Source organism: Gouania willdenowi, chromosome 24 (genome assembly GCF_900634775.1).
Source record: "Gouania willdenowi chromosome 24, fGouWil2.1, whole genome shotgun sequence".
Classification (NCBI taxonomy): Eukaryota; Metazoa; Chordata; class Actinopteri; order Blenniiformes; family Gobiesocidae; genus Gouania; species Gouania willdenowi.
This window is the reverse complement of record NC_041066.1, coordinates 3,665,872-3,692,656: the sequence shown is the minus strand read 5'-3', so window position 1 is coordinate 3,692,656 and position 26,785 is coordinate 3,665,872. Positions and strand designations below refer to the sequence as shown.

General features: G+C 37.9%; 1 protein-coding gene across 2 annotated transcripts in view; it reads right to left on the bottom strand.

The window, feature by feature from the left end:
- The window catches only part of cenpe (centromere protein E), a 56,902-nt gene extending 32,651 nt beyond the window's left edge, over positions 1 to 24,251 (bottom strand). Inside the window, exons 1-29 of one of the 2 annotated variants that reach the window (XM_028440146.1) lie at positions 24,101 to 24,251; positions 22,857 to 22,969; positions 22,694 to 22,783; positions 22,404 to 22,522; positions 22,203 to 22,322; positions 19,443 to 19,524; positions 19,297 to 19,364; positions 19,160 to 19,234; positions 19,030 to 19,081; positions 18,848 to 18,935; positions 17,409 to 17,538; positions 17,095 to 17,214; positions 16,862 to 17,014; positions 16,638 to 16,782; positions 16,468 to 16,561; positions 15,865 to 16,183; positions 15,736 to 15,792; positions 15,121 to 15,288; positions 14,775 to 14,849; positions 14,418 to 14,486; positions 13,591 to 13,722; positions 13,326 to 13,503; positions 13,112 to 13,248; positions 9,933 to 10,079; positions 9,567 to 9,746; positions 6,775 to 6,882; positions 6,539 to 6,691; positions 4,889 to 5,032; positions 4,537 to 4,770 (exon numbers count right to left, since the gene is read on the bottom strand). In XM_028440146.1, the coding sequence (XP_028295947.1) occupies positions 4,537 to 4,770; positions 4,889 to 5,032; positions 6,539 to 6,691; positions 6,775 to 6,882; positions 9,567 to 9,746; positions 9,933 to 10,079; positions 13,112 to 13,248; positions 13,326 to 13,503; positions 13,591 to 13,722; positions 14,418 to 14,486; positions 14,775 to 14,849; positions 15,121 to 15,288; positions 15,736 to 15,792; positions 15,865 to 16,183; positions 16,468 to 16,561; positions 16,638 to 16,782; positions 16,862 to 17,014; positions 17,095 to 17,214; positions 17,409 to 17,538; positions 18,848 to 18,935; positions 19,030 to 19,081; positions 19,160 to 19,234; positions 19,297 to 19,364; positions 19,443 to 19,524; positions 22,203 to 22,322; positions 22,404 to 22,522; positions 22,694 to 22,783; positions 22,857 to 22,969; positions 24,101 to 24,156 (3,606 nt within the window). In that variant the 5' untranslated portion in view covers positions 24,157 to 24,251. Of the gene's footprint in view, positions 1 to 4,536; positions 4,771 to 4,888; positions 5,033 to 6,538; positions 6,692 to 6,774; positions 6,883 to 9,566; positions 9,747 to 9,932; positions 10,080 to 13,111; positions 13,249 to 13,325; positions 13,504 to 13,590; positions 13,723 to 14,417; positions 14,487 to 14,774; positions 14,850 to 15,120; positions 15,289 to 15,735; positions 15,793 to 15,864; positions 16,184 to 16,467; positions 16,562 to 16,637; positions 16,783 to 16,861; positions 17,015 to 17,094; positions 17,215 to 17,408; positions 17,539 to 18,847; positions 18,936 to 19,029; positions 19,082 to 19,159; positions 19,235 to 19,296; positions 19,365 to 19,442; positions 19,525 to 22,202; positions 22,323 to 22,403; positions 22,523 to 22,693; positions 22,784 to 22,856; positions 22,970 to 24,100 lie in introns of those variants that run through there. The other variant, XM_028440147.1, reaches the window with a different exon arrangement.
- Between the last annotated feature and the right edge of the window lie 2,534 nt (positions 24,252 to 26,785).

The window sequence follows — 26,785 nt, the reverse complement described above, 5'->3', positions numbered from 1 at the left end:
CTGCTTTTCCTGATTTTAGTCTGGCGATAGCTGCATTGACTTCCTTCACCAACATCGGTTTTATTTATTTGTCATTTTCAGAGTTTGGTATCGATAGCTGAATAAGGCATCAGTGCAGTCCTCTGGGGCACTAGGTTGTGTGCAAAGGTCCCTGTAGAAGACCTCAAAACATTCTTGAATCCTTTCCAATTTGTTTTCTAGTATGTTAGTTTTGGGGTTCTTAATTTTGGTTATAGTGCTGTCCTATATGCTAGGTATAAAGATGATTTCCCTCCCATTTCACAACATTTCTGCCTCAGGAATATTAGATTCTTCTGGGCCTCTTGTGTATAAATCTAATTAATTTCTCCCTGTATTTTCCTAATTTGCTGCTGTAACGGGGGATTTGGGTGGTTTATATCTTCCTGTTATTTCAGTTTTAACCTCGTCTGTAGATCTGCTAGTTTTTGCCCATTGGTTATTTTTAGATGATAAGTAATAGAGATTATTTTAACCCTCATAACCACCTTAAGCATATACAACAGAATAGTAGCTGATCCCTCTCATTGATTTCTAGAAATTATTTTGTATCTTGCCTTATTTTACATACATTGGCAGGATCATTGAATATGTGCGAGTTAAATTTCCACAAAGTATTATGTTTATTCCTCCATCTGCAGGGACATAGAGACATTTCTACCATATAGGACTTCATTTTCCTTAAAAGTGGATTGATTTGATTAGGTGAGTTGGAGGAATCTAGTTTGGAGTCTCTCTCTGTGACTCATTCAAAACTGGAATAATGAAAATAATTCGTTGGTCTCTCAGAGCTATCGACCAGATTTTTTCGACAAAAAGAACCGGGGGTGGTGAGCCCGCATGTCTAAGCGGGACGTTTGCGGCTGGATACGCACTTGACCCTTGGTCAACAAGTGGCGAGTTGTGCGTCTATCTATTCTTTCCGTGGAAGATGTGGAGGACATCTAGATGATTGGAATAATGATAGTAGGCATGGTGCTGATCGGAGCTGCTGGCTTCCCAATCTATCGAAAAGTCTGTGCTACGCTGGCAACTGTTTTGGAAAAGCTGCCAGTGATTTCTTAAGGATGTAGCAAAGCTCTGAACACTCAGACTCATGTGTTGAGTGATATCAAAAGCAAGCAAGAGCTGCTTATGGATAGTCTACGTGTTCTGGATACCAACTGGGAGAAGTTGGAGGCCCGGCTTGGAAGTAGTTAGGCCACTCATTGGATTACAGCGGAGAGACCCAGGGCAGAAGGCTATTGAAAATATATCTCCCCCAGCCCACCTCCTACCAAACCCCACCCACTTGCCTTGTCTCATGTTCTTTGACTGTGTCCTGCTTAAATTTATGTTTTCTGAGGCGGTTTTTTTCCTGGTTTTACACTGCCTTCTCTGTTGATAAAAACCAGTCTCAAACTGGCCGTTTCTCACCTCTCCTCCTATTGTTTATCCCTTTTTCACCTAAATATGTGGGCGATGCAAATGGCTGCTCCGGTGTGTTGATGTGTGTTCTTTTGCTGCAACTACCAAGTCAAAATCCTAGTATTGTTCTTAACTGTACCTGGCAAATAAAGCATTCTGAAATCTGTCTTCCTCATCACTGAATTCTAAGACATGTTCATAAGTTCATAATTAAGTGCTCCAGAGATAAGTATTGCCACGCCCCTCTTATGTTTAGATTTGACAGAAAATACATTGATCTGAGCTCTTTCTTTAGATAATATCTTATTCATCTTAACCCGAGAACACTATAAACGGGTGATTTTCATCCGAGCAAACATATTTATATTATTTTCATGTTGTGTTTGTCAGAGTGTCTTGGGTTCCGGGGTAGCTTCAGCATCTTTTCTGATGTTTTACAAGGTGTGGATGTTCCCATACTCCAAAGCCCACTGTTTCCTTCAGGCACACATTCGGGTGATTTTCATCCGGCAATAGTGTTAGTATCCCTGAACGATTAACCTTAATCGCATCGGTTTTATTGTTTTCACTACCGCGATAACGTAACCTCAGATGCTGGTGGGTTTTTTTTTATCCGTCTCTGTCATTTGAGTGATGTATATGTTCACCAATAAGAATTGCAGAGAAGTGCCTTCCTGGGCTGCTGGCCAATCAGAAAGATTACAGGACACACGCTTGTATGCTCGACAGAGAGTCTTTTTTTTGCTTCAGCGAGCCTCAGAGTGCGCTACTAACTACACTAGGGCCCAATAAAATCCACGTTAACAAAATCAAACGATGAAAACGAAATCCGTGAGGAAAAGGACGTTTCTTATGCGAAAATGTCCTCCCCACTCTCATCTTGGCCGGTAGCTGCTTCAAACACCACCTCAACACCGTCTAACCTGGCCAAAAACTATGTAAATCATTACTGACTCCTAAATCAGAGCAGACCAGTGCCCGCTTTTAACTTTAACCTGTCTGTGAAACTCTGTTCATTTCTCATGTAGTGCTTCATGAAAACATGATCAGCTTTAATCACTTTCACCTGCTCACAGTGTTTAAACAACTCATCAGAGCTACAAAAGATCCGTGGATAAAGTTGTTGTGGACTAGACCACCGATACCATGGATTGTAGAGTCTGAAACATCGTAGATTAATGATAACTTCTGATACTTTAAAATATTCTAGCCCCTAGTGGTGAAAAAACACTTCTTACACGCGATGTGTCTTACACATTTATTTTTGTTTAGTCATTATGGTCTGGAATGATGTCATCAGGATCATTTAAATTAGGTTGATTTAAATTCAGTAGATCAAAACTTAATCAATAAACCTGATCAGAATCACTGAACCATTGATCCCTGAGGGGGAATTGAGTGACAATGCTGCGTTGTTACATCTCTATATGACATATAAATAAAAAATGTCAGAATAATCCATGTCAGTACAAATTATAGCTACCTTTTAATTGTATCTTACTCATTTTATATAAAATTTTTATTTTTGACATACATTTTTGTGTAATTATAGTTTTCTTTTATATTGGTATTTATTTTATTTCCTCACAGGAGTTAAAAATTAATATTTTCTGAAAAAATTAATATTTCTAAAAAAACAGAATTTTAAAAATTGATGTGGGAAACAGAATTTGGAAAAAAAAATTAAAACGCATATGCATTCAAATGTATAAAATATTTTAAAAAATCGAAAATTGTATCGAAATCGCAATATCTGTCAGAAAAAAAATCGCAATTAGGTTTTTTTGGTCAAAATCGTGCAGCCCTATTCGCGATATTACTACCCTGTATGTACTGACTGCATCTAAAAAATAAAGTAATTGAAAGTGGAAATTTCCACCATCTTTATTTAGCTCAATAGTTGCAAATAAATATCACAAAGTGGTGGTTTCCAAGGAAATTCATATGGTAATAAAAATATTTTAGTCAGGTGATCAGTTTTTGTTCCATTTTCCTGCACCTGGTCATGAATAAAGGAGACAATGCCTTCATCAGGGGAGCCTTTCAAATGCTCCAGAAATTGGTGGACCAAAGAACAAGTTTCCAGTTTCTTTTTTTTCTTCCTAGAAATTTTGTGTTTGTACATTCCTAATTTTTCAGTAATTTTGGTTAATATTTTTCTAGTCCGTCCATGGTAGTTTCTGGTCCCTTTGTTAGACTTGGCATAGTTGAAAATAAAAGAACACAACTTTAATTTGTCATGTACTGTCATATTTTGTTTATAATTATTTTTATCGGGTATAATATAAATCCCCGGCGATAGTGATGGTGTTACTAATTTTAATGGCAGTTTTCTAGGGTTAATCACATTCAAGGCCATATTTACATTGAAATAGATCAATTTCATTGGCTCATTTCACATGTAGTTACATGAGCTGACCACACAGCTTTTCAACAGCAGCAGCAGACCCCCCCCCCCCCATAAACAAGTGAAATAAACAAAAACAAAATTAATGGTATAAAACTGAACTATAAGTTAACCTGAGATCATTTCCAGCAGTGAATCACTTCCACTGCTTGAGATTGTTGCTCATTACTCATAAAACACTAAGTTGGGCTGGGCAGAGGGACCGAAATCGTAGATTGTTGTCTTTCAGGATCCTCCAAGCCTCTACTCCTTTATCATAGCCATGATAGTCGTGTTCCACATAAAACCTTTCTTCCATGCCAGCCTGAACACTTCTTCTTAAACGGTGAAGCACAGAAACTTTACCAGGATCAACCGAGGCTGAAGGCCCTCTGGTGGGGGAGACGAGAGCACTTTAGGCATGGTCATCAACTCGGCTAATATCTCATTCATGTTTTAGAGCTTATCTTCATGCCCATCGAACCTGGTTTGCACTTCATTGAGCCACATGTAGCTTTTGTCCAGCTCTCCTCTGATGTCTTGTAGTTGTGATTTTGTGCATTTTCAAAATTATCACCTCTTTACCAATGCCTCTTAGTTCTTTTAATTTCATTGCCAAGTTTACCGGTTCATCCACGTATTATCTATCGACTCTCTTTCAAAACTGCCATCCCCTTGAGCCCCCCACACAGACGTTTTCATATTAAAGAAGATTGATCCCAAACCTGAGTGTGCAGCTCTTGAGTCGTGTCCTCAAGCTGTAGTTGGAGCTGCTGTTTCTCCTGCCTCAGTCCTTCCAGGATCTCCTGCTGCTTGTCTCGATCCTCACTGAGAGTCTTCACTCTGTTCAGTAGCTCCTCCTTCTCGTCTGTGGAGCTCTGAGGGTCAGCTGTCCTCTCAGACAGCAGAGAGTCTCTCTCTGCTTGCACACTCTTCAGCTCCTCCACCTGAATCTTCAGCTATCCCAATAAATAAATACACAATGACAATCCACAATAATGTACAAGAAAACAATTTCCAGAAATCAACTATTTACTGCCAAGTTAAGCTTTTGTATATCATATGCATACATTTTACCTGTGCTTGGAGATCCTCAAGCTGTGGACACGCATTAACGGGAGGTTCCTGCCCTTTGGAAGTGGTCTGTAGCTGTTTAATGAGTTCCTTCTGTTTCTGGTTCTTCTCCAGAGCCATTCTCAGCTCCTCCTGAACCTCTATCATCTGTGACAGGAAACACAACAACAAAATGCATACAATAAGAAAAAAACAGATGACATGTACAAAATTTTACATGCCAGAGGTAATTCTTCTCTCTATTAGTGACTAAGTGGATGTGACTATTTCTATTACAGCCTTAAGGAACAAATCATTGTAATCTCTATATCTTTCAAATATTTTTAGGTTTTCCTGATGTTCAATTGATGTTTATTGTTCTTTGAATAGTTCTGCAGCTGTAATGGACTGTTAGACACTGTCATCTGCAGTATTTGTGTTGGCTGGATATGGTTTCTAAGCAAAAAGGTAGAAGGACTTTGGTCAGGTGCAATGTGGATCAAGAAGCAGACAAATGCGGGGGCCTTGGCAATCTGATCCTCGGCCACAGCGAATCCAACCTGGGCCATGACTGTGGGATGTTGATGAAGTCCCTTAACCATAACTGCTTTTGATAAAAGCATCTGCTAAATTAAATTGTAATCTTGTACAGAAGGTAACTCTAGGGACATGGAACGTCATCTCTCTGATGGAGGAACACGAGCTGGTGCGCGAGGTTGAGATGTTCCAACTACATACAGTCAACCCATAGCAAGGGCTATCAAACCAGTCTTCTTGAGAGAGGCTGGACTCTCTTTCACTATGGAGTTGCCAATGGTGAAAGGCGACGGGCCAAGGTGGCAATTCTTATTGCCCCCCTACTTAGTGCCTGCACGTTAAAGTTGACCCTATTGGGCTTTCTTGGACTGTGGAACTCAGCCAAAGGGTACCAAAAGGCCAAGTGAAGCGTAAGCACAGCGGTCGACGAGGCTGTTTAGACGTTAGCCGCTAGAGCATTGATGGCGAGTGTCAGCCAAGAAGCAGCGCTGACCAGCTGCATAATTTGCTCAGCAATGGCGCTAGGTTCATGCTCGAGCACGTGCAATAATGCGCTACCCTGGTTGACAGACAGCTTTCTCTGTTGCTGCTGTAACTCCAGATCAATGTTATCAATAGAACAATAGGAAGGCTGTTGGCCTTTGCAAAGCTGCCAGTTTTTAATAGGCAATTATGAGCAATGCGAAAGGGACTGACAGAGATATTCTTTAGTCCATTCCAGTAACGGCATTTTCATTTATATTTCATTTCAGTGTATTCACTAAAATCCATCAATCAATCTTTTATTTGTATAGCGCCAAATCATAACCAATGGTATCTCAAGACACTTTACAATAGAGCAGTCTTAAGGACTGACTTCATTTTATGGATACACACATATGCATATATACGTATATACACATACATATGTATCCCACACCCAACATGAATTCATGGTAAAAGAAATGAGTGTTTGTGCAATTATCTGCAGAGCAGACAGGGAAGTGCACCTGCTGCTCTCTATAAAAGTTTAAATCACCTGCTTGCTTTAAGCGTGACAGCACCGACTTAGAAATTGTACCCTTGCCATACATGACACATATTTAAAGATTAGTTTGTTCTGTAAATATTTCCAAAACAATGATTGGGCAAACTCACTATGTCCATGTTTTCCTGCATGTCCATTTTGAGTTGATCTCTTTCTTCAGTGACAGAAGCCACACTCGAGCGCAGCACGTACAGCTCTTCTGCAGACATCAGAGCCTCTTTTTCTTTGTGCACACTCTGAAGCTCCTCGGACATTGTCAGCACCTGCTTGCACCGAGAAATCAATAGCAAAACGTTAGTTTTCTACTTATTCTCGAGAGTATTAGCTCCTTTGGTGTTTCACTCACTCGTTTTTCAAAATCCACATCCTTTTGTTCACAGGCTTTCATTAGGTCAGCATTCCTTTGTTTTTGTTCCTGAAGCTCAATGACAAGAGATTCTTGTGCCTGTTTAGCCTGGAAGAAAAAAACATTTAAAAGATGAAATAAGTCAGGCACAGGTAAGAAATGTTAAAAGAACAAGCTAAAAACTGAGAGAAAATATTCCATGTCTCCTCATCTCTCATGGAGTGATTAGCCACAAATGCCTCCAGATCTAAATCATTCTATACATTTTGGTGGTTGTTATTGAAGAAGGGAAAGAACATGATAAAAAGATGGCTAACACTTTATAACAACCATCATCTATAAAGGGTAAATAATGGTAATTAGATAGTTAATGAACCTTTAGTTAATAGTTATTTACTGTTAAACAATGAAATGATAGTTAATGTTTTTTAATGATTTGTAATGCTATAATTGATGTTATGTTAACAGTTAATTGATGCACACATTTTATCCACTTTATAAAGTGTTTGTTAATGAATAACCAAGGATTAGTAAACCTCGATTATGGTTTATAAAACATCAATAAAACATTACAGAGACACGTGGACCAGATATTTGTTAATGGTTTATAAACGTTTTATGAAGCATCTATTATTATTTGGATGTATTATAAAGTTGGAACTGAAGGTTATAAACCCTTACTAATGCTTTATAAAGCATCTATAAACATGTTTAGATAGATAATTAATGCTTTACTAATGGTTAATTGGTTTATAGTATTATAAACACCCTTCCAACTTTACAATAACATCCAGATAATGATTATAGACAGTTTATAAACCAATTATTAACCATGTCCATGAGTAAAGTATTAATTATCTATCTAAAACATGTTTATAGATGCTTTATAAAGCATTAGTAAGGGATTATATCTTCAGTTCCAACTTTATAAAAACCATCCAAATAATAATAGATGCTTCATAAAACATTTATAAATCATTAAATATCTGGTCCATGTGTCTCTGTAATGTTTATAGATGTTTTATAAATGATATTCAAGGTTTACTAATCAATTGTTAATCATTAAACACTTATATCAATTATAGCATTACAAGTCAGAAAAAAAAAAACATTAACTATCATTTTATTGTTTAACACAGGGGTGGCCAATCCTGGTCCTCAAGAGCCACTATCCAGCATGTTTTAGATGTTTACCTCTTCCAACACACCATATTGAAATGACCAGGATCGTTATCAGGCTTCTGCAGAGCTTGATGAGTTAATCATTTGAATCAGATGTGTTGGAAGAAGGAAACATTTAAAACATGCTGGATAGTGGCTCTTGAGGACCAGGATTGGCCACCCCTGGTTTAACAGTAAATAACTATTAACTATCTATTTACCGTTTATAGATGATGGTTATCAGAAAAAAAAAGAAAAAAAAAAAAACTCTATTGAACATAGTAAAATTAAAATAAATTAAACTTCATAAATAAGATTAGAAGTTTTTTTTAATATATAACTACAACAGTCTCCACAGCCCAGAACATTTCTTTTCAACAGTATTAACATGGCAACATTTTCTGGCAGCAGTTGAAAGACATTTTGGCCTTCGGTTTTTACCTTTGTGCACAAATGCGGGTGAAATAAAGCTGTGTCGCATAAAGCAAACAACTCTTCGGTGTAAATGAGATCGATACAATGATGAAATGGGAGCGTCTACAGAAAGTTTCATCACAACAATGACGTCATGATTGAATCTGTGAATTAAGACATTACAGCCAATCACATTAATTGCATAAAACGCAAAATATCGTCCGATTCGATATAGCCGATTAGATCGGTGTAAAGCCTACTTTGGACATTGACTATGGCTCCTGAAGACGCACTTGCTTGGGACACATGTAGCAGTGATGGAAAGGAATCCTTAATCAACATCCCTTCATAATATTGCATTACCATTTGTACCAGTAACAATATATCTTGTGAGATTTTAATATTATTAATGCTTACTAAAGCTTGATCCATTTAGTTAAGCATAATAATTTTAATATAAATGTATTTTTGGCCACTAATAATAATACAGCAATATCCTACAAGGGATGGTTAATGCGATGCCAACCCATTCCATGAATTCACTTTAGATTATCGGATTTTGTTAATAATTTGTGTCAGAAAGATCTTTGGAGTCATTTATAGGAACTTTTAGCCTCAAACGTACGTAAAGGCCCTTTATATGTGGGCATTGTCATTTTAGAGGTTTCAGACAATCAACATTAACGAATCATGTTATTGTCATGTCAGACTCTCTATGGGAGCAGAAATACATAGAGTAATTCTATGTTGAAATAGCATGTGAGGTTTGGTTACAGTCAGCATTCGGATGCCACTGTCAGCCATCTTACTACAGATCCATGCATACATACCAGCTGAACAAGAAAGGCACTTTTAAATAGGGAGGTTCACGCTACCATGAACATCATCTGAAGCCTTTAACCTCATCAAACCTGTTGGAGTTACATGAATGGTCCACTTCCTTGAGTAATCACTAGGTCACTGTTTATCAAACATGTCGACATCTACAAGCGTGAGTTTAAAATTATTTTTATTGCATCTGCAGCTTCTAAAATACCTCTTAAACCCATTATTAAAGCTACCAGAAAACAGTCTTTCATCTGAGCGGACTGGTTGACTAGTCACGTTAAGCACTGATAATGCTATGTTTGTTTAGACTGTCTTAATAAGTCTTCCTTGCGATGATGAATACAGTGTTAGTTGCAGATGTTGCCATGTTTTGCGTTTTTTTGACTGACCGCATCGATGTGTTCCTGCAGCTGGGCCCTTAGCTGCTCCCGGTCAGCAGTCAGAGACGAGACTATGGACAGAAGTCTCTCCGTCTCCTCTGCAGAGCTGCAAACAGCAGCTCTCTGCTCAGACACCAGGAATTCCTTCTCAGCTTGCACACATTGCAGCTCCTCACTCAGCTGATTCACCTACAGACCACATCCACAAGCTCAGATCTCCTTCAACATTCAAGCAATCAAGTTTCTATTGTCAAATATCAATCAGCAAAACTAGATCTAAAAGACCATGATGATACATTCAAAATCTGTGTTTGCTCATATACTAATGAGCACAGCCCTGAGCTAAAATATTTTAAATCATCCTTGGTGTCTTACTTGTTCCTGAAGTTCTCTGCTGATGTCCTCCTCTGTGCCTCTGCAGGTTTCACTGTGAGCAAGCTTTTCCGACACATCCTTTATCATCTGCTGCATCTCACTCACTTTGCCCTCCAGTGAGGCTTTGTGCTGCTCCATCTCCAGCAGCTGAAAATAAGTTGTTCAAAATTCAACAAAAGCAACGATATCGATGAATGACAGGAATATTTGAATTTATTTATTTATTTTTTTAAGAGAGTAGCGATTAACAAAGCGCTAAAGCATGTGATGGTCCAAAGATCATTTTGAATAGATGCATCAGGGAGATGACAGTTTGATCTGGTGTGACTGCTCAGCTGCTCACTGACCAGAAAAATAAAAAAAATGCTGCTCAAACACAATGTGTTGTCAACGTTAGTTAGAAGTGTGAATTTGACGGTTTGAAAATTAATTTTAAATTACACAGACAATATTAATAAGAATGAAAAAAATATGCTCAGGTTTTTGGCCACTTCAGAAGAGTTCCTATCTATTCTTTCCTTATTAAGCATATGGAAAACAAAATGTATTTAAACTACACATTTGGTCAATTAAAAACTTGAAAATTTACCAATAAAGTGACTGACATACCATACCTTCCCGTTGATTTAAAGTATTTTAACTAAAGAGGCTTTAGGAAAAAATGTTTTATCAGATAACCTGGTGTACGACTCATAGATCAATAAATAAAAGATAATTTGCTCGTTTAAAAGGTTTTATCTCCACTGTAATAGACTTCTTGTCATTGTGGACAATAGTCTCTTGCATTGCATTGTTGGATGTGGGGTCCTGTAGACGGATACACAGAAGTGTTTATACTTCCTTCTTTGCGAGATTCACTTGACCGCAGTTTTGTTCCAGTTTATTCCTGGTATTCCCTGTGATGTTATCTCATTCTGCAAGACATTCAATTTCAGCTAGATTCCAATCTTTTCGTGTAAGTACCAAAAAAAACAAACAAAAAAAAAACAAAAACATCCGCCTTTGTTTTACCACAACTTTCTGTGAAAACACCAAAAATATGCTGGGAACTCACTTTTGCACAGCTTTTGGGGCAATCACAAGAAATCACAGTAAGAATAAAGTAAAAACATTTTCTTGGCTGGGATTTTGTCAGCAGAACTATGTCTGAACTGTTGTTGTTCTTACACATTATCTGCTGATGTGCCAGAGGCTATGCAGCCTACATAATAAAGATTTTTTAGCTTCCATGAATACTCATGTAAGTATGAATAGCGTGAGTACAACCAATTCCAATTATACAAATATTGGCTGAAGGTTACATCTATGTGATATGTTGCAAACTGTCGAAGAAAATCAGTTCTCTTCTTGTGATTATGCTAGTAGAAATCATTTGATTGGATTGATGTAACTTCAAACCAAATCATAGAGAGATAAGCATGAGGAGACATGATGAAGGAGGTGGTGGAAGATGGAGTTCAACACCACTAGTGGAGTTGAAGAGGATGACTCAACACTTTTGCTGACAGCTGTTAACTGTAGTTTTCCACTACGTGAAATCAGGTAAAAGGTCAAGAATCTTACTTTGTAACAGGCTGACAAAAAGCACAGTTCAAATGTTCAGTTTATGCTTTATCCTTTGCTTTTAGAGCTTTTACTGTTCTGAATTGCATGTATGTGATATCGGTGTGTCTGTAATAACTTGGTCTTGTAAGACATGTAACTTAAGTTAGTGAGATGTATCTATATACTATGAAATCATGTGTTTTACTTAAGGTCAGGACCGAGTGAGTAAAAAAGTTGACACCAAGCCGAGGCCAGAGAGAGTTTTTTTTTTTTTTATAAAACTCCGATGAGGCACAAGCAGGAGGAAACAGGGGTTCGGCGGAAGGCTGATCAAGATCAGATAACACACACACTAATAGAGGAGAAAGAGGTGTGACAACTGCAATGTGTGGTTAAAATACTGCTGTTCGCTCAAAAAGTGGCACTACCACTTCTTCCTTTTCTCCGTGGATACCAAAATAGAGCTGGGCTAATCTACGCGTTTACTCATAGAAATCCAAATGAATAAATCTTCTCTGGACTTGGACTGACACGAGTTAAGTTGGGACTCTGCATCCGAACTCTGCTTTGGTTTTTCCGAAAAACCAAGGCTGTTGGAGTGTGGACAGGATGGCAAGGTCAAGGCATTCCTTTGCAACAGCTGAGCAATGACCTGTTCAGCTGAGATGCAAGTCAGGGGGCCATTTTGTCTGGCAGCCTGGGCCGATGATAAGTCAGGGAGCTGTGTGCTGTTGGCTTTGTGCCTGGAGCTGTGTAACTTTTCAAAGGACAGCAGCAGGAGAGATAACTGGTGTCATGGCAACAACCAGTTGTGTGTTGCTGGCTCGACGCCCGGAGGAGACACTCCAAAGCCTTCTTTGCGGTTTCCCCAGCCAAAGTCAACTGTAGACTTTAACTTATCAGTGCTCAGTGTGAGTTAGGTTGAATTCTATTTATTTTATAATGTATGCTTTTTTCCCCTACCCATAAATAAAGCAGAGCTATGAAAATCCAAAAGAGAATGTTTCCTGAATAGACTGAATGTGTTTCAAAAGTCACCATCTGAAAGTGTGCCTTAAAAGATTATCAAGTAATAATAAATATCATCTTTGGGGTCAGTTTTCCATTCCCCTAAAACTTACCCGGGCAGAAACAAGAGCCAAGATCTTGAGAAAAGCCTCTTATTAAAGCGGCGCGACCAGAAAATCTGACCAAGGGCAAGGCTGTCGTCCTGAAGTCATAATATTTGAAGTTATTGAAGGGCAGGGGGGCTGTGACGTCAGGGAGGTAGGTCCGGGCTAAATTTCCTCAATTATATTAGCTTAATTAATCTAATAGAATGTCATAGGGTAATACCAAAGCACCGGACTCTTATCTGTTAGACAGAGAGCCAATCCTGATAATCCGATAAGGGATCAAAAAAAGGCAATCTTACAAAACATAACCCACATTCCTATCTCTCACTTTACAGCATAATAATAACCTTTAAAGGAGTTTCAGCATATGTTTAGACATGAAGTCAAAAGGTTTTGTTTTAAATTTCACAATGGTTACTCCAAGTTTTACCAATAAGCAGTTCCTCAGTCAAAGTGCACATGGCCACACATCACTCCACTGACACCAGTAGGACCATCAAAGGCCTTGAAGCCCCCCACCTGCTCGGTTAGGGTGTCCACCTTCCCTGGAAGAGTCTCCAGCTGAGCTCTGAGAACTTCCTCTGCTTGACGGGATGCCGACAGCTCCTTATTTAGACAGGCCACGGCTCGCTCACGTTCCAAACTGTCAATCAGATCTGGACACAGAACATTTTACTCATCTATAATTTTCTAAAATGCTGACCTCCATCACATAAACGTAGTTTTGACCTACTTTTAGGAACTTTGCCAGCCAGCAGAGTGGTGAGCCTTGTGTTCTCTTCAAAAGCAATATTTAACTCTTTCTGGAGATCGCTTTGCATGTTCTTGTAGCGCAACTTCCCGTTCTCAAGGTTGAAACGCAGGCTGTTAACTTCAGCTTCCATCTTCTCATGATCAGTAGATAGAGTCAACTACAGAAGAAATTGTGAGCAGCAACAAACTTCTTCATAAATGACGACAACTGAAAGGATGCATGTGTAATTGGAGTAAACATTTACATTTGTCTCCTGCAGAGCAATGTTCTGGCTACGTAGGTGTGCCCATTCCTTCTTTGTGTCTCTGCTCACGCCCTCGGCATCATCCAGAGAGCGACGGAGCTTGGCCACCTCCTGCACCAAGTCCTTTCCATTCTGCAAAGAAAGGGAAACACACATTCACCTGCTAAAGAAATTAGCCCCGTCTATTCACAAACTTTTTCCAAACCATACAAAGGAAAAATATTAAGGCATCTGTCTCAGGTTGCAACAGCGCCACAGCTGCAGTGTTCGGTGAATAGCTTTAAGTCAAGTAAACTAACTGCAGAGTTTTTACAAAGTGAATGTTAAAAACGTTTACAGAGGAAAACCACAGAGAAATGAAGTAGATAACACAGACAGCGTTGTGCTATGATGGGCCAATTATTTAGTGATTCCCACCCAGCAGTTTACAAAGTCCTGCTGATCAGATTGCTGCTGGTACGCAAACACATTTATCAAATAACTTCAAATAAGAGCACTCATACAGCAAACCTTTGCCAAACCTTATCTTTTCCACATATTTGCAGTTATCCGGATCAGTGATCCTGCTCATGGTACAATGATAATTTACAATGTAAAAGCTTGGAACAAATGCCTATCCCCATTAATAACGATACAGTAGGTTTCATATTAAGGACAAACCAATTTCTTTAAAAAGAAGAAGAAGAAAAAAAAAAAGATCTGGTCCATATTGGCAGAAGTTGGTATAAGGGTGAGAATGATATGCATTGCCCGAGGAGATAAAAGTCTCTGATTGTGGTCTTTTTACAAACATTCTGAAGATTACAATTCTAAATTGAAGACCTTACCATTCTCTGGAGTTCTTCGACAAATTCTCCTTTCCTCCCCAATTCTATTGAAACTTCTTCTAGTTTGTGCTGGAAAAATGCAAAGTATTGAAAAGTCAAACATTGTTTACATTTAGTTCATCACAACATATTAAATTATTGTATTTCCATGACATGTTCGGGCTCTAATCAACACTGTAGTGGAAAAACACAGTGACTGATACTAAAGAGTAGAGTTTAGCTGTGCTCATGCAATGTCGGGAAATCAAGATTAGCCCAGAGAAGTGCTGTGAGGGAAGGTTAGTTTTCACACTGTTGGCCACATTAACTTTTTTAGCCTTTTTTGGGCTGAATAAAGTTAGTCCGATGTGAGCTTACCTGAAGCTGCAGGCACTGGGTTGCTGAGGATTCCAGAGTCTTCTTCATACTGGATATTTCATTTTTTAACTCATTCTACAGAACCAGGAAAAACAAACAGAACTTCACAAATGTAGTGTTCAAACAATCAGGTTCAAAGAGGGAGTAAATCAGATCACGTGTTAATCAGAATGGATAAATTAGTCTAATGCAACACTAAAAAAAAAAGAAAATAAACAAATAATGCTTCCAGAAATGTTAAGATTCTAAACAAATGAAGCCAATGCATTAACATTCAATCAGTTCTCAGAAGCTGCTATGAACAGTGCAAAAAGCTCATTTGGTTATTTTGGAATACAAAATTCACCTCGTGCTCCTTTCTGAACTGATTCTCCAGAGCTTGAAACTCATCCATCTCCTTTTTCTCTCTAAGCTCCTGTGACAGAGCAGCTTTCTCCTGCTCCAGAATCTCCTTTTGCTCAACGAACATCTGCAGCTCTTCCTTCAGGTAGTCCCGCTCGGCAATCACCAGCTCCTAGAAGGATACAGGCAACAGTTAGGAGGAATAATATTGGTACACAAAAATTAAATAAATAATATAGATAAATAATCGAGTAACACAGCAAATCTCTAGTTAAACATGTAAGATCTTTCATTATAGTTTATATATATATATATATATATATAGATAGTATATTATCATCCCTTACACAAAAGTGCTAAAATAATTTTTTGGCCATTTTTCCTGATTCTTGTAATCAGAATTCCTTTATTAATGCCAAGGGGAAATTATTTTATTATTATTATAACATCTTAAACTTTATAAATGTAATTTTTTTTAGATATTCATTCATTTCAGTTTGACAGGTCTTCATGTTTAAGCCAAGTGTGATATATGAGATTACCTTATACATTGAGAAATTAATTTAGAATTTTTATCAAATCAGTATTCAGACACTACAGCGACAATGATTAGACTTACTTTCTCTGAAGCTAAAGTCTCACACAGCTGAATGGTCTCAGCAAACTCTCTTCTTGTCTGGAAAAAGAGATGAAAGGATTAGCACTGAAATCAGCCAGTATATCAAATTTGAATACACACAACATATACCTGCTCATCACTTCCACTCAGAGAAAAGTTTTGTTGCTCCAGATCTGCCAGCTTTAACTCCAACATCTGCACCTTCTCCATGGCCTCGTGTTTCTGCTGGGCTTCTGCCTGCAGTAGCTCTTCCAGCTCTGCCGCTTGTGACTTTCCCAAGGTGCCCTCTGATTCCTGAGCTTCTAGCTGAAGCTGCAGTTGGTTCACTTGGGCACTCATTGCTTCCAGCTTAGTCAAGGCCTGGTCTTTCTGTTGACGCTCCATCTCCAGGCTTGACTCATTACCTGAAGTTTTAGCCATCCACTCAGGAGAAATCGGGCTTCTGAGTCTGGGATATGACAACGTAAACCACCAAATTGAATTAAAAAAAATCTAAGTTGTAGTGTACGAGACCTTTTCACACAATGCACAAGGGTCATTATTAGTTATGAGATTTAAAAAAAAAGAAAGAAATAAAAAGTGTAAAAATGAACATTGGTTTACCAGGCTCCAGTTCTTTCCAAACCGTTTAAAAAAGGGGTCAATAAAAACAGATAACCACTACATTGAGACCTTTGGTTTGAATTTAGATAAACAGTTTTATATACCGGTATATATATATTAAATAATTACCTGTATTCATAGTTGCGGACGGTCACAGAGCGGCTCATTTCTAAGTCTTCTGGGGACTCTTCAGGAATTGCCCAATGTGAGTCAAAGTCATCTTCTGCTCGGATGAAGCACAATTGGATCAGTCTCAGGGAAAAGTAGACGGCAACAGGTGGTACAGTTTGGTTGTTCACCTTCACAGAGATCAGACAGAGTTTCAGCCTTCCTCTTCCGAGAGAAAGATTCTAACAGACTGAGGTTGGATGCATCTGTGTCACACGCAGGACGACTAGCCAACGCAAACGTGTTTCCTCCCCATGTAACTCTGCGTTTGGGCATCTGAAAACAAAATGAAACCAAAATGTTGTCATTGCCATCAGGACATAAAGCAATCATCCTTCATTCCTCATCTGCTTACCTTTTTGATGGGGACCTGGTTTGAGCTGGTGACGAGCAGTTGAGTCAGGTTCCTAATTCGGTCTTCTTGCTCTCTCTGGAGCATTTCCTTTTCCTGAAGCAGCTGGGAAAGAACTTCCTTCTCTGTTGCTGTAGTGTGTGTTACTGAAGACACCTGAGAGGACACACACAATTACGTTTTCTTTTCAGCCTCAGTTTCTGCACAGACTGCAAATCAACAGAAAGGGACGTTACCTCTTGAAGACGACGCTTGAGGTCAGTGATCTCATTGCGATACCTTTTGAGCAGAGCTCCATCATCCGACACCTCAGTTACATGCGGGTCATTCTTCATCTTTTTTGCTGTACTCGCAAACTGAAAATCAAACCAAGTTTAAGTAAAATCAATTTGCTTAATCTTATCCATAATCTGTATAAGCCTGAAACGCTCACTGCCTTCAACATGTATAGTCTTGATCAAGAAATCCACACATCCATCCCATAACATATTAGTCTTTAGTGTTAACCCATGTTTTATTGTGCAGCGTTATCAGGTGTACAATGCAATACCTGGAGAGTGCTGAGGGTGTTCTCCAGTTCAACAGAGGTGACGGTGCAGATGATGCCCGTCTTAGCATTGCCCCCCAAAGAGTTCTGCAGGATGCGGGTCAGCTTGCTGTCTCTGTAATTGGTGAAACCTCTGAAAGAGGAAAAGCGGGGGTGATATACATTCAGTGTAAAGGATCCAAATGGCAAGTTAAGATTTTGTTTAAAAAGAGTTGATTATTGAATTTCTGAAGATTGATGATTAACATATTTCAAATTGTAATACAAACTAAGCCATTTAAAAAAGATTTTTTAAAAACTCACCTTAACTTCATTGTATGTCTGCAGTAACTAATCATTTTATCAATTTACTACCTCATATTTTGGCTAAATATGAAAAAAAAATGACTCAAAAGATTCAAGTGCGCACATTAAAAATATTATAAAATGAATAGAAAAAGGTATATTGATTAGAAATCAATATAACTAACAGAACATATGTATTCTTAGCTGAAGTGTAACCTAGAGCTGACAAAAACATTTTTACAATAAAACTTCAAATTTCCAGTTCTCAAACACCACAAATGGAGAGCGAACACACGCTACATTCACACTGTTGGCAAATGGGCCCAAATCCAATCTTTTTTCCCATATGTGACCTATTAAAGACAGTCTGAACAGCACAATTCCGATTTCAATGAACTCGTCAAAGCCGCTGACATCCCTATCCTACCACTGTTGACTCTGACTCCGCATCAAAGATGTAGCAGCATAACACTGCAAACGACTACAGCAATAAACCTGGCCCTCTTCTTTTTCACTCTAATTAAAGTAATAAAGTGCTGACTTCTGTTGGAAACATTTCTCAGCGTGACACAGTCCTACACTGGGCGGCTCCATATCTACACCCGTAAATAGGTGATGTGTCACCTTAGGACCTCTTCTGCGCATTTGCGTCACTTCAGGGTAGCATTCCGTTCATACTCCAAAATGATTGAAGGCACATTTAATATGTAAAATGAACCATCACACAACAACAAAATCTGACTTTTTGAAAAAATCCAAATTGTACATTAAGACCTGCAGTGTGAATGTAGTGACAGTGTACTCTGGTGTGTAGCCCAAAATGTAACGGTAATTAACAATATTTAGATCAGCCGTACAGTGGAGTGATATGATTCGTAAGAAGTCCCAGTGCATTGTTGCCCTATATCAGCACTCTTGGAATGTCTGTCCTCCAATCAAATCACTTGGTCGAAACTAAATGAACAATAAAAATGAAAAACAATATACTTCCCCCCTCCATTATATTTTATTCATACCAATGATTCAGCAGAATATGATCATTGATCGTATTGATTAGAGTCAAGCAATCGGTACAAGCCTGTGCACCCACTGAAATCCCCAGGCCATGCAAAATTGAGGATTATGATGGGATAATTTCCCTTATTGTTTATACTTACTTTTGGCTTTCATCTGTCAACTTTTTGATCACTTGACCCAGTGTGAATAAGCTGCGGTTTATATTGCACCCCTCTTTGAAACGTGCACCTAGATCATTAAAAAAGCCATGAGTAACAAAGTATAGTCATCTACTGTTCGACATTTTAATGCATGTAACCTAACATGTTGGAATCCAGCTTACCTTCAGCCCCTGTTTGGCTTACTCTCTCTGATCCAGCAAGATCCACTAAATTCTACAAAATGAAGCCAAGCTGTTTGAGTAGAACTGGGACAAAGAAAGGTACTTTTACGAGTACTCCAAAATAGCTCACCAAATGGGAGACAATAATAGCTCCATCTGCATTCTCGCCTGCTGATGGGTCGCTCCTTTCTCGGCTTTCTAGGATCTGTGAAAACCTCAGTCATGAAACAAACTCCTACAGCGAGTATGTCACTGTGAAGTACATACCATTCGGAAAATGGTGTGCGAGCGACTGCTGCGCTGGTTCATCTCAGTCTTTCCGTAATGCCGGTTATCTACGGACACACAATGACAGTTAGCTATAATCTGCTACGTGCATAGCAGACATGCTAATGAGTGCCTGACTGACTTACTCTCTCCTTTTCTAATCCATGCCAAAGCCTGTGCAGGAGTCGTTACCAGCTCTTCAGTCAAATCAGCCACAAAAATGGTTTTCTAGAGTCAACACATGGTCACGTGACTGAACATATAGTATTAAACTAACCTCAGTTGTCATTTAAAGGGGACATATCATGGTTTTAAATCCTTCCTTTTTAGATATAAATCATACAGTTGTGGTCTATATAAAGCGGAACTGCAATGCTTGGGTCTGAATTCCTCATTATTATAGCTCCACAGACCCCTTTTCTACCCCTTTTCTGATGTGCTTCTGAGAGCAACTCGTTTTGGTGCGTTCTCTTTAAATGCAAATGAGACACTCCATACCCCGCCCCCTCTTCAGATGACACTCGGTTCAACTCCACCCTGCTCGGCCATTTTTGTAGTTTGATAGAAGAAATACGGCTCTGTAGCGATGCATAAACTTTTTATTCAGAGGTTATTTACAAAATGTCAACAACAAAATACTTGTCCATCCAGCCTTACATGTTCCAGCCAGAGTCGGACCCAGCGGAGCGAGATGAAAGTGAAGATGATGAACCTGCAGAACCCTAACAAGTGAGCTAACACAAGCACCGAGCTAACGCTAGCGCCAAGCTAACATCACGAAATGCATTTTAATACAGTCTTTTCGGAGACAAAAACGGCAAAATGAAATGACTAATGAAAACTTTAGACTTAAATTAAATCACGCAGGCCATATCATCAAGGATCTAAAACGAGCACACAGCGCTAATATATGAAGTCTGAAGACGGTGCAACTGCTAATGCTAACAAAACAATGACAGGGACGTCTTATCATCACACTTTTTAGCGTTATTTACAGCTTACCAAAGTGCTCTGTTCGTCATCTCCAAAGATAGAAGGAATTGAACCCTCAATCAGACAAAGTCTTTCGGCAAATCCTTCTTTATACTGGCGGAGGTTGCAGAAGCAGTCATCCTTGAAGTGCTTCACACACACAAAAATGACCTTACCCACAGATGTGGGTACATTTCTGTGAAAAATAAAACTCAACCAGGCACTTTGAAAAGGTTCTGATGCTGGGAGACGGTGTAATGAAGCGTGTGGGTTACTACATCCAACAACCAAACATTTTGACTTATCCTCTCGTAACTTCGGCATCCTTTTGCTTGGACTACAAAATAAAAGCGAGAAATAAAAATGGCAGATCGCTCGAAGTGTTGGACCTGGAGTTGATGTCCTAATTTGGCAGTTCCGCTGCAAATACTGTGATGTAATAGTTCAAAAAACGTAATAGAGAATAGAAAAATCGAAACAGATTGAAAAATATGAGCAAAACAGAATATAAAGATATCTACGGAGCACCTGAAGAGACTAATTTGATTTTTTCTGTACTTCTAAGCACTCTAAATATACAACAAAATGCATTTAAGGGCTAAAAAAGTGGATTTAGCATGATATGTCCCCTTTAAACATAGGCAGACAAACACTCAGAACAGATCCAAATGGATTATTTAAACAAAATAAAATGAATTTTTGAAAGCCCACATTATTACTTATACAACTTTTTTGGTTTTCATTCAGCGGAATACTGGATAAACCCACCAATAAATCCGGTTGCTCCAGGGTAGGAGCGCATAGGTTCACCCAGCACGCAACATGCACACAGACTCACAATCACAAAAGCAGCTTAAATATTCATGGGTTTTACTGTAATGTGCAGTTTTTTGGCGGAAAACAATAACAAGAGTGTGTGGATAGCAAAAGAAAATCGCTAGTGATCAGCTGTTGCGTGGAGTCAAGTATACAGACAAGCCTACTCATGAATATGCATAAGTAGGCCCCAAAAAAGCGCTTTTTAGAACTGCTCAGAAAGTCACACTCTGGAAAACAGGGGAGTTTGGGAAAATAAACCTCAAATACTATGTTGTTGGGGTTCTAAGAACAAATAAAGATGGGGAAAAAAATTGCATAATACTGGACCTTTAAATTCCAGTTATCAGACTACCAAAAAGCACATCTTTGTTTTTCTTCACCTCAGCTGTGAGGATGTTGATTTTGAGCTCATAAAATTTAATTTCTTTGCCAGTGTGTGTTTGACCTCAGTAGTGTACTCTGTATTCCGAACCAGGAATATTTGAGGGCGTAACATGGTAATGATGATCAAATTCGGCCGCCGCATTTATCAGCACCCGATCATTGGTGCTCTGGGATTGGTCAGATATGATCGTTTCATAAGTCCTGCAGTGTTGCTTTTGGCCTGTATTATCGATTTTAATTCTTCATATTTCTTAAGAACAATTGACGGTTCCTCCGCGGTAAAGTATGCTGCACTGCACAGTTTCTGCATGTTTGTGATTAGTCAGACGCAGAAAACTACAACCCTTTTATGCAAACGCGCACTGATCCAGATTGAAAACCACTGGTTGAATGTGTTGAAAAGCAGCTTCATATTACAGCTGATCTGGGATTGTGACTGTTTGGTTACCTTCAGCCTGCTAACGGAGAGATATCCCAGATATTATTATCCCATTTTGTAGTATATGGCTCTGACACGCTCTGCACTAACTATTAAATTAACGGCAAAGAAGGTAAGCATACTCCAGAAACCTAAAATGAAGATATATCTACAATTATTTGAACAACGCTTAATGTGGTAAAAATTATTTCCTGTCAAAATAGAGCCCAAAATCTGCCACCCAGACTCTCCTTTCCCAGTCACCCCACACTGATAGAAAGTGAATTTAAAAGCCTTGACAAGTGCTTCTTACATTTATGGCCTCTCGAACTTCCAGAGGTTTTCTCTTCCAGCTGTCTACGAGGAGATCAGTGACGGTCTCATTGTAGATTTCCATATACGACACTCTGAGAAGAAACTCTTTCTTTGGAAACTTAGGGTTTGGAAAGGGAAAAATGTTTTAGGAGGGCAATGAAATGATTCACGGAAGAGGTTTTAATGACTTTTTTCTTACAGTTTTAATGCTTTCAAAGACATCTTCCACAGCCAGAGGAATAACTCCAAGGACACCACCACCTCCCATCATAGTAAATGTCTTTCCTGAGGATGTTTGTCCATAAGCAAATATAGTGCCTAACAAAAAAAATACAGATGAATTGTTTGGAGCAGACATACTAAATTTTTAAAGTAATTCAACACAGGTAGGTGTCATACATTTGCAGGTTGGTGAATAGTTTTTAAATTTAACAGAACCTTCAAATGTGGAAAAAAAAAAAAAAAAAAAAAAAAAACCCAAACAATTACCATTGTATCCTTCCACAGAGGAAACGACCAGTGGTTTAGCAATATCCTGATAAAGCTGGATGGTTGTTTCTTCAGCAGTGAAGACTCGATCTATAGAAACAACAACAAGTTAACAGGCGACAGAGTGCTTTTAAATCATTTCTAAATCTGTCCATTCACAAACCGAAACTAAACGTCTTTGCGAGAATTCCATCCTCGATCTGATGAATGGATTTTTTATCTGCCTTCCAAAAATGATGGATAGGTTCTTGGTTCCCTGAAGTTGCTTTCTCCTCCCTGAGAAAAGAGACAAACTTTTTTGTGGAAGCATCAAGAAAAAGTTTCTCTGAGTATTCATCTCATAAAAACTTGTAGAACAAACAAGAATGGCTGTGGAGGAGATCCTGTAAAGGTGGAAACATGCACTTGAGCTTAGAGGTAAGCAATTCAATAGACTGTGTGTGTGTGAATATGAAACAGATTGAATCAAGTAGCAGAGAGGTGAAATTCCTGAGATGCAGTCTAGGGGTGTCCACTATCCCGATACAATTTTTTTAACTTCTGATACGATCCCGATATTGCAGCCTTGCGTACTGACCAATACCGAACCGATAACAGCACGGATCATACATGCTTTTAATACTTAATTGTAGTGTGTAATTACTCAAAGAGAGAAAAATAGTCAGGTATTATTAACCAATGGGTTACAGAAGTTTTGACTTCAAACATAAGCATATGCTACAGTTAAATACAATAATAAATAAATCCTGAGAATAACCTCAATGAATCCAATAATTCAAAAACAATATGTGCATTTACTTTACCTTAAAACATTTCTACAATCAAATAGAATAAAAATAAATTAGAAGACCCTGAAAAATAACTTTATTACCTTTAATAAAAACTAAAAATTATATTTTTAAAGTTCCAGTGATTAACGATTGACACACCCTTTATGCAGTACACAGAACTGATGCGTGGCTGGATTAAGGGCAACTGTATTTAAGAGTAGTTTGGTTCTGTGCAGTCGAGGAACCGAATTGAGCCGAGTGATATGTACCAAAACTCATATCTCGATATTTTTTCCTCAAAATGGTGATATTCAAAAAAAATTACTTCGAGCTATTTTAAGTAAATGTTACTAAATAATGTAATTTGTGTGTATACAGTCACTCCAATACTGTAAAGTATTTTATAGCATTTAAATGATTTATTACTCAAAAATAACAAATCAGGTTAAACATAAAAACAAATTTAATCCATGCCCTACAGAATCATCTAGTATTTAGGATTGATTAATTGTATTCATTTTTATGATGAATTGTAGATTTAATTTAAACAGTCACCCATGGGGTGAACGTTAAACTACACGAAAAACTTGGAGCGATAATGCGGCGCCATTGTTGTTAATATTCTCTCCAAACTTACCTTGCGATGAGAGGACGGACACGAACACAAACAGTAACGGCCGATTCTTCCATCATTTTCTGTTTAAAACTATTCACCTTATTTAAAAAACGAATACATAAGCCAAAGACTCGAGACAAATCAGGCGTATCACACGCACCGAGTCCTCCTAAAATCCACTGACTAATTTTAAACAAGCAGCCTTACTGTGATTGGTCAACGTCACAGAGGACGCAACCATGTTAGTGGATAGCAGGGGTCTGGGTCTGGGTATCATTGGATAATCCCTAATTCATCTGTGAACTAAAATAAAAGAATGGTTTTCGTTCCTCTCATTTTCAAACAAAAAACAAGAAAACCTTTTTAATCAAAACACCATAAAACAAATCAAAATTGGCCCGTTTTTCGATTGTCCTGTGTCCTTTTCTCCTTTTCCTTTTTACAATGGAACATTGAAAAACAGCGGTTTGTCTTTTACATTCTCCTTTCCCCTTTTAGAATTGAAAATAGAAAATAAGCATGTTTCCTTTTTCCATTCTGAACTCTGAAACAAAAAATGATGTCACGTGATCTGGCTTTTTTTTTTTCTGCCGATATGCGGAAGTGATCGTGTCAGAATAAAAGCATAGATGGAGAGAGAAATATAAAGCAGGCACATGATCTATTACAGAGGGTGATATATCATTAAAAAGGTTAACAAAAGCTACATGAAGATCCATTTTTGGGTCATTTTTTATTTCGACAAGAAATTAAGCTGCGTCAGCCTAATTTCTCTCTCGCGACCAGCACGCACGAACGGAGTTACAAACAATGACCAGCAGGTAGCACTGTGGGGATATGTTTCCTCTTTGCAGGCATGATTTCATGAATGTTCACGTGTAAAAAAAATACAATAAACACATGAGATTGAGATTGTCTTTTTATGAACCATATGATTTACCCAGTAATCTAATTTTGGCTTGGTTTGTTTATTATTATTATTTAAATTTGCATTTATAATATTTAAATAATTACAAGACTAAACACTATATGATTCCGTAGATAATAATAACAAAAATAAAGGGAAAAAAGACGAGAAAAAAAAACAAAAACAAAAAAATCGAGATTAAAAAAAAAAAAAAAAAAATCAATCACTACTGGCTCTGGTTTTTTTTTTTTAGTGGCCCTTATACTAATCCTTTGATTAATTTGAAAGACTACTGTGATTAGATTTAATGTTTAGTACGTGGAGGTTTTAAAGTTGAATGAAAGATAATTTATTTATTATTACAGTAGTATTAGGTAATATAAATAAGCACATTATGTATGGCCTTTTAACAAAATTTAGGTTATTATTAAATAAATAAATAGAATAATATCTTATTTTATGTTATATATTCCCTAGGTTAAAATGTTTGTAGAGATTTCTGTATATTCTAGTGGTTCCCAAACTTGGGTATGTGTACCCCTAGGCCAGGGATCTGCAACCTGTGGCTCTGGAGTTTCATGTGGCTCTTTGACTCTTTTGCGATGGTTCCCTATAGCTATAAATAATAATAATAATAATAATAATAATAATAATAATAATGAATTATTTCTTACAGAGAGTATTAATGATAAATGGCATTGACACCAAATAAAATCATGATAAAACAATTTGTCAACCTAAAAATAAATCGCATCAACCATAAACTTGCCTTACACCTGTGGTTAACCTTATGTTTTAAATCTCTGGTAAGATAACTAAACCAACAAAAGGACTGTTCTAGAAGAAAATGGAGATTTTTTTTGGTGGGGAAATATTGACCTAACTGCCAATGTGCCGGATTAATAAGCATACTTGATATTTTTGCAAGAATCTATCGATTAGCATTATATATATATATGTGTGTGTGTGTGTGTGTGTGGACCGACATGATCATGCGTTATCAAATTCAAGTTATTTTTTGTAGCACTGCAAATACATCAACATATTTTTTTAATTATTATTAATAATAATATTACTCAATATAATTGTAACTAAAATTTTATACACTATATTGTCTTTATTGAGATCGTATTTTTTCAGCTCCGGAAGGGTTTTAATCCAGATGAGAGGAAGCAAAATGGCTCTTTTGAGAATAATGGTTGCAGACCGCTGCCCTAGGTATACATGAACACCTTTCAGGAGGTACAGACATTTCAGGTTATTTTTCAACGTTATAAACTTTTTTTTTATCATGCGCACAGACCTTTTTTTCATCCATCAATCATAATTTGTTGCACAACTCTCCAAAATGAAGAAAGAAGAAAAAAAAAACAGAAATAAATGAATAAAAAGGCCTAAATTCAAGGTTAATGTTGGACGAGACACAGGAAAGAGTTTAGACGAGCCTGTAGACACAATAAAAAAATATATAACGTGAGCTGAGGAGTACAATCAGCATGTTCTCCTTCGATAATAAATACTCAAGGCAAAGACAAATTCTGCTGCAGGATTTACACCGTCAGGGGATGGAGATTAATGTGGGTAATGTTTTGAATAACGTTAATTTGAAAAAGATACTCACATTTCTTAATGATTCAGAAATTATGGGAAGACCATACTGGGGATTTCTGTAGTTATTATTACTAAGTGGTGGTGATGATGATGATAATAACTATCATTACTTAAGAAAAGGGGAAAGCTCTGGTTTACACTCCGATACAGTAGGTGGCGGAAAATGCACCTCTACCAGTTGAGTGCCA